The sequence below is a fragment of the Juglans microcarpa x Juglans regia genome, chromosome 1D, assembly GCF_004785595.1.
Source record: "Juglans microcarpa x Juglans regia isolate MS1-56 chromosome 1D, Jm3101_v1.0, whole genome shotgun sequence".
Lineage (NCBI taxonomy): Eukaryota > Viridiplantae > Streptophyta > Magnoliopsida > Fagales > Juglandaceae > Juglans > Juglans microcarpa x Juglans regia.
This window is the reverse complement of record NC_054594.1, coordinates 5372985-5383178: the sequence shown is the minus strand read 5'-3', so window position 1 is coordinate 5383178 and position 10194 is coordinate 5372985. Positions and strand designations below refer to the sequence as shown.

Genomic DNA, 10194 nt, shown 5'->3' with positions numbered 1-10194 from the left:
TTCTAGAAAGAGTGTTCTAATTCCTGGGACGAAAAAAAAGGGGAGGTGGGATGATCTGAAGTTGATAATGATAATCATTTTTATCACCTTGAACACAAAGTATCTAGACATCTAGGACAGGTCTCTCCTTGTAGAAGGATTCATTCACCCATTGGGGTTCGAATCATCCGGATTTATTCATCCATACTGGCGAAAGGTATTTCAAGGCTTATTTTGAAAGCATTTGGTTTACATCAATTAAACAAGTCACTAATCATGCAAATAAACGGGTTAAATCAATTGAGGTGAATGAATGGGTAGGTTTTCTTTCTTTCTTAACATGTTATATCCGATAAGAATAAATATAGATAGAAGCTACTATTGGGAGCATTCATTTTACACACATGATATAGCATCATCTAGACCACATATCTCCTCAAGTGAGTGTTGGGAACAATCAATTAGAAGTAGCCATGCAGTGAGTGCAAAGTGTGCACTACTACAATGACTTCTCTCTAGCATCATCCGATAATTCTTTTCATTAGATTAGACCTAAAAATGAGTATTCCTAATATTGCTCTTTAGCCAGTGAGAAGATCAGACCCATACATACAAGACACGTACATCTCTTTCCTAGTATTTCTCTCCCACTGAGCCCCATGATATATACTAAAATTGGCAACAGGAAATGAGCGACCAAGGCTGTCATGGCTCCAGAAAAACTTGTATTTTCTTTTTGGCTTCCCCATGAGTCAATTTGTTTTGGTGACTGAGTCATTTTCCTACCATCAACATCCCACTGTGGTTGCTATTCAGTAGTTTTCTATTATCCAAAGGTATAGACAAATGAAAGGGATCTGATTCTGCTAAAGATTCTGACTAACCACCCCTTTTGCCCATCTTCCATTTCTTTCAATGGTGCTCTCTCTTTCACCACCACGCACACTTCTTTTTTAGGATTTCTGATACCCCAACACGCACACTTAGAAAAAAAGCTATCTTGTTGAGATTAAAAAAGCACCCTCTTGGGTCTCGTGCTGGCCTGTTGTAATTTAATTTCTAGTCCATTTGTTTTTGCGACAGAGAATATATATTTTGGATTCCTAGTCATTGTCAACATTCAATTTCTTTGCAACAGGCCCCCCATTTTTCTGTGTGTACTATTTAACAGTTTGCAAGTGAATTATCTTGTAATAAGAATATATGACACTCTCATTCTTATCCTTAAAATCAACTCTTATGTTAGCAATTTTAATGCCATTACATTATCTGATATAATTGGAATAGGAAGTCATTATTACTGTGAGAGTACTTAATAATTTGTCAGTGTTGAAATGGATGGATTCTTATAGACTAGAAGAAACAACTTATGCCACAGCAAGAGTAAAACTTCATAATTAGAGACTTCTGATTTTGAGTTACTACAAGTTACAACAATAATCTATACATAAATAAATTAAATTGCTATGATCTTTAGCACGATCCATGTAATAGAATAGCTTCGAAATTTAATTGGATAGGTGTACATAGGTTGAATTCGAGAAGTCATGTATCTACAAAGAGATCTTACAAAAATAAATTTATAAACTGATGTAACTCGATATGAGACTTTAAATTTAAATTTTGAAAAACTAAAAAACTGAAAGGATTTTACAATATGATGTTTGTACTTTGTAGACCAAGTATTTTTCTTTGGTCTATTTCGTTCTATCTAAATTCTCCATTTGAGATAGTTATACCATTTTAAATTTAAATTTTGAAAAATTGAAAGGATTAATTTTCTTCGTAGAAACATGTTTTTTATATTCTAATTTTACTTTTGAGGTGTGATGAAATGTCAAGTTTGTTTTGCTAATTTGAATTCTTTTAATGTTTGTTCATTAACTTTGTATATATATATATATATATATATAATTATATAGTAACAAGATATAGGAACCAGATTTAAATAACTTTATTCCTGCCTCCTGGGTTTCTCTACATAAATACACATGGAAAGAGTGACAGAGACTGAATAATAGGCTGACAAAAATGCTAATATAAAATGGGGCACACAAGCGAGGCTGATCTGGTGATTTTGGTTTTAATATATGGAGTAGCTTTCTTTTACAGTTTCAAGGCAATTGCCTTGTGTTACTTGCTCTGTTGGTTCCTCTCATATGCCTGCCATGCATGTATGTGAATATGCCATTCGGATCCTTAATAGTACTTTAAATCTGTTCTAATATGTGTGTGTGAGAGAGAGAGAGAGAGAGAGAACTGAGTGTGCATTTATCGTGCAAGTTTTAGGAGGGGAAAGTTCATTTCTGTACAAACATTCATTATTCATTTCGTTTAAATGAGCAAACGAGCAAGAAAATAATTTAAGATAAAAATTTAAAATCTTCCTGATAGGTTAAAGTCTCGAGAAACCGATCCTATTAGCAAGTACCACATAATAAATTGAGTAATTATTAGATAATAATGGAGTACATATTTAATTTTTAATACATGTTATATATAAGATAAGAATAGTATTTCATCTCTATTCGAAAGTAGTTGATTTTCCAATAAATTGAGTCCTCCATCCATTCTCCTTTTAAGTCATTTGTGAAAATTGTTGAAATAACACCTAGCTGTCAAGACTAATTAAGCAAGACACGTAAAAAAATATATAAGAAGTGGTTTTTGCATATTTTTTTGAACATTTTACTAATATGATTGGTTAAATCAATAATTTTATATTAAAAAAAGTGATGCAATCAATCATATTAGTAAAATGAATAAATAATACACAAAAGTAATTTCAAAACTTTTATTATAAGATCCCATAAATTCATTTTTTAAAAAAATAAAAATAAAAATGTGTCATCAAGTCTCATTCTAAAGAATAATAGTAAGGTTACTATCTTACTACTATTTATTTATTATTCATTTTGTATTTGATTTTTTTTAATTTTTTTATTTTACTTAATGATTAAAAAAAATGTGTATTAGTAAAGTTATATATTTTTTAATTTTTTTTAATAATTAAAGATGTTAAAAAAATATTTTTAAAAATGATAAATAAAAAATAAAATAAAAAAAAAAAAAAAAAAACTTGAAATGCCTATACTACCCATTCCAAAACCCAAATGACGTTTCTGTGCAACAATCAATCTCCGAAGCACAGCACATTCTCAGAACGTCTTTTCACCATTATTTCGGGTTGCAGAGCAGAGCCCAGATGTTGACCGGTCGTAGGGTCGAGAGTCGAGACAAAAGGATTGTGGGCCTGGAGGATCCAACATGGCCCTGTCCAAAAACCCCCTTATAATAAACAAAAGAAAACACTAGACAGCACTTAAGTTACAATAAGCAAACACGACATCGTTTCATTAAGCCAATCACATCATACGAGTCTTCCACCTTCCACCATGGTAAGTAAAGGGACAAAACTAGTTTTATGTTTTCAAAATTGATTAGTGGACATTGACAAATTCTCTTTGGAAGAAAGGAATCGACAATATCTATAGAAAGATAATGACATTTCTACCCCCCTTGTCTCTCTCTTTCTCTCTCTATTTTTTTTTCCTCACTTCCTTTTCTCTCATTTGAAATGGAAGCTACAGCAACAACCAAAAAAAAAGCTGTGTTTTCTCAAGCAGCAACAGACTAATCCACCTTGACAGCCACAATTTTTAATATATATTTTTATATGGATAGCTTGAGAATTCCTGATTATAAACAGGCTACCCAAATGTTTCCTCTTTCTTTCTCTCATGCTGCAAGCATGACACCAAAACACCAAAGCTTGAGAATTGCTTTCCATCTTAATTTATTTTATTCAAAACTATTTCTATCTTCCTTTGCAACTGAGGGGCCCCTCCAAAAACACACACCAAAACTCCCATTCAACCAAACTGATTGGGACTTGGGGTGTGTGATTGTGAAGGAGAAAAATTCACATCTCATGACTTGAACTCCACTTCAGATGGTTTTGCCTTGTTACTTCCCCTTGCATCTGGACTATTATTGTGTGAAGAATTTGCACATGAACCAGCTGTTAATTCATCACTTTTATAGCTCAAGCATGCAGCATCTAAAACCCCAATGGGGCTTTGGGGCACAGATGGAGCTGAGGCATTTGCCACATTAGCTGACCCATGAATCAATGACAGATCTTTCATCAGTTCAAGACACTTCAACACTCTTCCCTGCAAATCCCACAGGCGTAAAAATAAAAAATTAAAAATTAAAAATAAAAAAAAAATTAAAAAAGACCAAAACTCATCAAATTGGAATTGGAAACACGGTGAAAAGGCATATCTCTTTTGAAGAGCAAAAGTAGATTTCTCCTGCCCATGGTTTATTTCTGTGGGCACCACCATTTTTTTTTTTTTTTTACCTTTTCAACATATATGAAACAAGGCATGGCCCTATCAATGTCCATTGCTTGCATTTGCCTTGAAACAGAAATAGCCACTGCTGCAGCAACTTCAGAAGGCCTGAATTCCAAGAAGTCAATACCTGCATTCAATTCCCACCAAGCTCTGCATCAACCCCATTAATCCTCAAGAACATCCGAGTACGAAATATAATGCAAACACAGTTAGGGACAGACCTTTGACCGTACTTAATATTATTTGTACAGATCTAGAGAGGGACAATCTTAATTGATGCTTAACAGTGTTGGTCTTGCTGAGGAAGTAGTCAATGAAAGAGAAAGGGGTAAAAGCTTGCATTCTCCAACCCAGTGTGCTCAGCACCAGCAGCTCCATTCTTTGTATTGTATTAGCTTCAAACACAACCTTTGGTTCTCCCACCTGCCCACAAACACACATCACAAAGACAACGGCGTCGAATCAATACCAAAGTCAGAATATATCCAAATTTTAAATCATTGTGCATTGATTTCATACCTGTAAATCTACCGACTGAGGCACTCTAGTCTCCTCCATTTTGGCTGCTAGTGACAAACAAGCTACAGCTAACAATTGCACAGCCCAACTCTTACCTCTCTAACACCCAAGAAAATTGACAAACAAATATGGATGATAGAGACAATTAATAAGCAAAGACAATAAGAAAATTAATATAGATAAAGGAAGTATACTTGGTTTCAAAATCTGAACTTACTGGCAATTCATAAATTGATAGGAAGCGATCCAAGTAGTTCATTGATAGACAAACACTTAGTGGTCCAAAACTGTAATGGGCATGAGCCTGTTGATCACAATGCACCAAACTCTGTCATCTTGAGAAGAGATCAGAAAGAGACTACATTTATTCATCAAACTATTAATCAGAAACGAAGAAAACAGAGCAATATCTCATTGAAACGAATATGAAGATCAAAGGGGCAAATATAGAAGGAAAACTCAAATCCAAGAAACGAATCCGATCGAGTTGCCAGAAGAACTTGTTAATGAATAAACATTAATACCAGTAATCCAACAACATTTTGGAAGAAATGATGAAACCAAGTAAAGCACAGGATATCGATTCCATAAACTAAATGAAACCCGATTAAAAGATCAACACCAATCAGAACTTTTACACATTATTTACCCAACAAAAAAAAAAAAAAAAAAGCTTTTGTGCAAGCCACAAAAATGGTGTTGAAGTCAAAAACCAGTTTAGAACACATTATAAACCCAAGAAAAAGAAAAATCCACAAGCGTCAGAGCCATTATGAGTTAACTTATGATCAAGGGATCAAACAAACAGAACACAACGCCATGTGAGAGAGAGAACCGATTAGACCAACCTTACAAATCCAATCAAGGGCCTCTCTCCTAATACTCAAGTCTAAATCCCCACTGCGCAATCTCTTGAGGTAATCATCCCTAGGCAAATGCTCTCTCTCCCTCTCAACCATTTCTCTGACCCTCTCTTCGCTTTGCAGTGGAAAACCCACCAAGGATTCGGATCTAATTATATCAAAAATCGAGTCTTGATTGTGTGTGTGATTGTTTTGCTTGTTCCGAGAGGGGGAAATCCCAATCCCATCAGTAGCATTGCAATCAAAGCCATCAAAACAAGTATTACTGTTCTCTGAACATAGAAGGTTTGAGGTGACACAGTCAAAACTTTCCGCCATTGAAAGGACCTCAAAACTCCTCCGAAAACCCGAGAAAAGCTCATGAAATAAGAGTATGGAACAAGGGATAGTCAAACATAATAGCTTGCAAGGATGAACATTTTCTTCTTAAATTTTTACAATAAACCCAAAAGGAGAAATAGTATATATAGAGATACTCGGAGAATATAAAAGGGAGACTAGGAGGAATGCTGTTCAGAAGAGTGGTGTGCCAAAGAGAGGAGCTTTATGTAGGAATGAGACAATTTGCTTTTAGGGCTAAACCAAGGTACTGGCGGAGAGAAGGCTGTGAATACATAGGCCAGAACATAAAAAAGGAAAAGAAACTAAAATTCCAAATAAGAAATTTAAACAATATATATATATGTTAGAAAATAATTTTGCATAAAATACATGCTATACAGAAAAGGAAAAATAAAAAATTTATATACTGAATAATTGTGTCTCTAACTTTTCATTTGGTAGTTAATGAACGACTTGAAGGAAGAAAATGATTTTAAGGAAATGGGGAGTGCAAAAATAATACTTTTGAAGATGTATTGGGGACATTTAAAACACAAGTAAAAGTGTTTTTTAATAATGTGTTTGGAGGCAGAGAAAATTGAGGGGGGGGGGGGGGGGGGGGGGGGGGGGGGGGGGGGGGGGGGGGAGGGGGTGTCTGAGAACATAAACATAGAAGTACAGAAGAAATAGGAGTGTGAATAGCAATATTCAAAGTTTTCTAATTGTCCTTGCGTGTAGACAATGAGTTCTCTCACTCAAGTATGCCATGTACAAAAACTTGAAATTAATTTCTTTGACAAATCACGACAAATAAGCATCTCCCATCAATCACTCACAGAAAAGGTGGTATGAGAATTGGAAAATTCAATTATGTACAATATTTATATTTAATATTGATCTAAATAAAATCATCTCATCTCATCATTTGACATGTAGATTAAATTTTGGATTTCAATTTTTGGCTTAGAAATTATGTGATAAGAAAACTTGGCAGTCCTCTTTTTCTTTCCTTTTTTATTTTTTTTTTATTACTTTGCCTTCTTATCATTCCAACCCATGCCGATTAGAAATCCATTGAGATAAGGTTTGGATAGTGAATAGAGATGAATGTTAAAAATTGAATAAAATATTATTTATTATTATTATTATTATTTTAAAATTTTAAAAAATTGAATTATTTATTATATTTTGTATGAAAATTTAAGAAAATTATAATGATTAGACAATATGAGTTAAAATCATCTTTGTATCCAAACCTAGTGTTCTTGCCTTTTCTCATCCAAGCAAGATTCCATCTGTAACTCCCTCTACATTGCACAACTCAACCCAAGGATATCATCTTTAAGTACAATGGTTAATGAGCCGAAAACTTTGCAATATCCCTTCAAAAGTTAAACATGTTGAAAGAATAAGTAATTGAAGTCTAATAAAGAAACTTTTTTCTTTTGTCTATAGAGATTTAAAACCAAAAGGGAAAATGGGGATGTGGGAGGATAAGCATCCATTAATATATTGCACTTAAAATTGGGAGTTCCAAGCTCTTAAATCCGGATCTAAAAGATTCAGATCTTTAAAATTGTTCGAATGTGGACTAATGTGATGATGAGGAGATTGTGAGATTGAAACTAGGTAATGGTTTCATGGTAAGAAGAATTAATGCGTATAAATTCCAACAATTAGTCGGATGTTCCAAATGATAAAAGTTGTGAATTAACTGTCATGCATACACACACATATGTATATATGAGAAAACGCGTAGTCGTTTTAAAAAAAGTGAATAAAATATGAAATCTATATAAAAAAAATTAATTTTTCAATAATGGACCGCAATCTTTTTCAAAACGATTACGCGACGTTTACACGTTTTACGATTATATATAAAATTACTCATATATATATATATATATATATATATATATCCATAGCCTCTCAATTGCAGAGGCAGATGGTCGTGATCATCCTCGTGGGAATCTCCTTCATGGCTGCACAAAGAAATGCCCACAGGAGGAGCCCCAGTTAGCTATGTCTAAAGCTACATCCTATAGTTTGGACAATATTTTTTTTCATGTTCTGCTATGCATAAGTCAGTGCATTAATACATCACTTCTCCTTATTATAAGTATAAAAAAAAAAAATCAAAATAACAGTACTCTAATATGTCAGCTGATGTGTTGAGTGTGTAAATAATGCTTGTAAATAGATTTTTTTTCCAGAGTACAAAACCCATGGTCACATCATTCAAAACACATGCACTGCTACAAACCCTACCTACATCAGAGGCATTTTCCATCACCACCACCACCCAATGTTGCAACTCATCTTTCTTCATTTGTGAGTTGTATTTGTTCTGAGGGGAAAAAAAAGGCTGTCGTTTTCCTCTCAAGTGAGAAAGTATGCATGTTACTGCCCTGCTATCTCATTATACGACCAAAACTAAAACCGTTTCCTTTCAGAAATTCTCATCATTATGGTTCTTGACTTTTCTCACTCTCAAGAGTCTCATTGCATGCATAGATTATAAATCATAGATCTGTCCAATAGACCTTTCAATTCTTAAATTACTTCATTTTACTTCATTTTAGTAGTGTGGTCCATTGGTTTCACAGAGCAGAAAGCAATTGGACGGCCAAAGAAATATATATATATATATATATATATATATATATCTGTTATACATTCTGGGTTCAAACAAGTAAAATCAAGTAGGCCAATCCCAGTTTCTGATGGAGTAAAGTGACAAGATTTCAGAAGAAGTGTGTAGCCAAAAGAAGTAATCTCCAGTACTTGTGCATTCATAAAAGAACTCTACATATTGAGATCTAAAAGACGCATGCTTTAACTCTTTATCAAGACTTTAACAACACAAATCTCAAACCCTTTTTTGTTGTCCTAGAGATGCTCTGTCTTTCTCATTGTAGAGACTGTTGACCTTTTCCAGCAGCACATCTGTAATGGGGGGGTGGGGGTTTCGTCCCAAAAATTCTGGTTAGACAAAATATGATATGCTTTTTAATGCACGTCCCAAATCACGTGTAATTAGAAATTCTAATGGCAGCCTTACTTACTTTTTACCTTAACAGCGTTAAGAGCTAATTCTAATTACCAATTGGCTAAGTCTCCCAGCTTGGACCTGCATGCAGGCATGGTGGTCCAAAGACCTTTCTTTTTAATCTTTTTCGTGTTTGAGATTCGAGCTCTCGAGAATGGTTCCTCTCTCTCTCTCTCTCTCTCTCTCTCTCTCTCTCTCATGGTTTGTGTCCAGCTATCAAAAGCATCCAGCACATCGGCCATTCCTTGCGCGACTCCACGATAACCATTGCGCACATACAAACATGCATGCATAAAATATGTTAGTGTGTGTTTATTTTCTTGGTCCCGTGTTAATGGTTAGGAACGAGTTGCCACACCTTCCTTCAGGGGACACATTTTAAGTTTTATTAAATTAAAATGAAGTACAAGTAGTGAGGATGAGTAGCAACAAGTTAATATAGTGCGAAAAAATAAAAAAAACAAATGAGAAGCCAAAAGATCTCTCACCACTGGGTGATTTTAATATAACCCAGTGATGGATTGCTACTAGTGTGCTGTCTATAATTCTGATCGAGGCAAATGCTGTCGAACACTTAGCCCCGCTTGAAATTTGGATTCAGTTCAGTCTAATTTTTAATTGAGTTTAATATTTAAATACACAACTCTCAAATCACTAAACTCATCTCTACTCAAAATTTCTTTATACGTGTGATCTATAATTTTTTTTAAATTTCAACTCAACACCACTTTACACACGGAATTCATAATTTTTTTTAACTTCTCATAAATATATTTAAACTTATCTTAACATCCAAACATATTTAAACTCATTTTAAATGGATCATACAAGACTCACTCTACTATCTCAACTCATTACTATTTATAAAGAATTCAACTCATTTAAACTCAACACAGCATCTAAACGGGATTAGGTATTATAAAATTAAGAAGAAAAGTATCATTAACATGCCGAAATTGTGGACAGAGCCGGGTACACGTCAACTCAGTCCATGCCCTTTTTATCTAGTTTCCACCGGGGTAAGGTGCTACGATTGAAGGGTTGCATGTTCATCTCAACTTTCGTCTATAGAAATTAGAAGTGCGTTCACAAATGATGGGGG

The 10194-nt window shown here is 34.1% G+C and overlaps 1 protein-coding gene across 2 annotated transcripts; it reads right to left on the bottom strand.

Annotated features, from left to right (window-relative positions):
* Nucleotides 1-3274: 3274 nt before the first annotated feature.
* Nucleotides 3275-6643, bottom strand: LOC121239419 (cyclin-D4-2-like). Of its 2 annotated transcripts, none has more exons than XM_041136675.1 (6): nt 5708-6643; nt 5077-5163; nt 4860-4958; nt 4562-4763; nt 4346-4467; nt 3275-4154 (listed from the first exon to the last, which is right to left on the bottom strand). In XM_041136675.1, the coding sequence occupies exons 1-6, from the start codon at nt 6038-6040 to the stop codon at nt 3909-3911; spliced, it is 1089 nt and encodes a 362-aa protein (XP_040992609.1). In that variant the 5' UTR covers nt 6041-6643; the 3' UTR covers nt 3275-3908. The 2 variants fall into 2 exon arrangements, with proteins under 2 accessions (XP_040992609.1, XP_040992612.1); XM_041136678.1 differs by having other exon boundaries at nt 4574-4763.
* Between the last annotated feature and the right edge of the window lie 3551 nt (nt 6644-10194).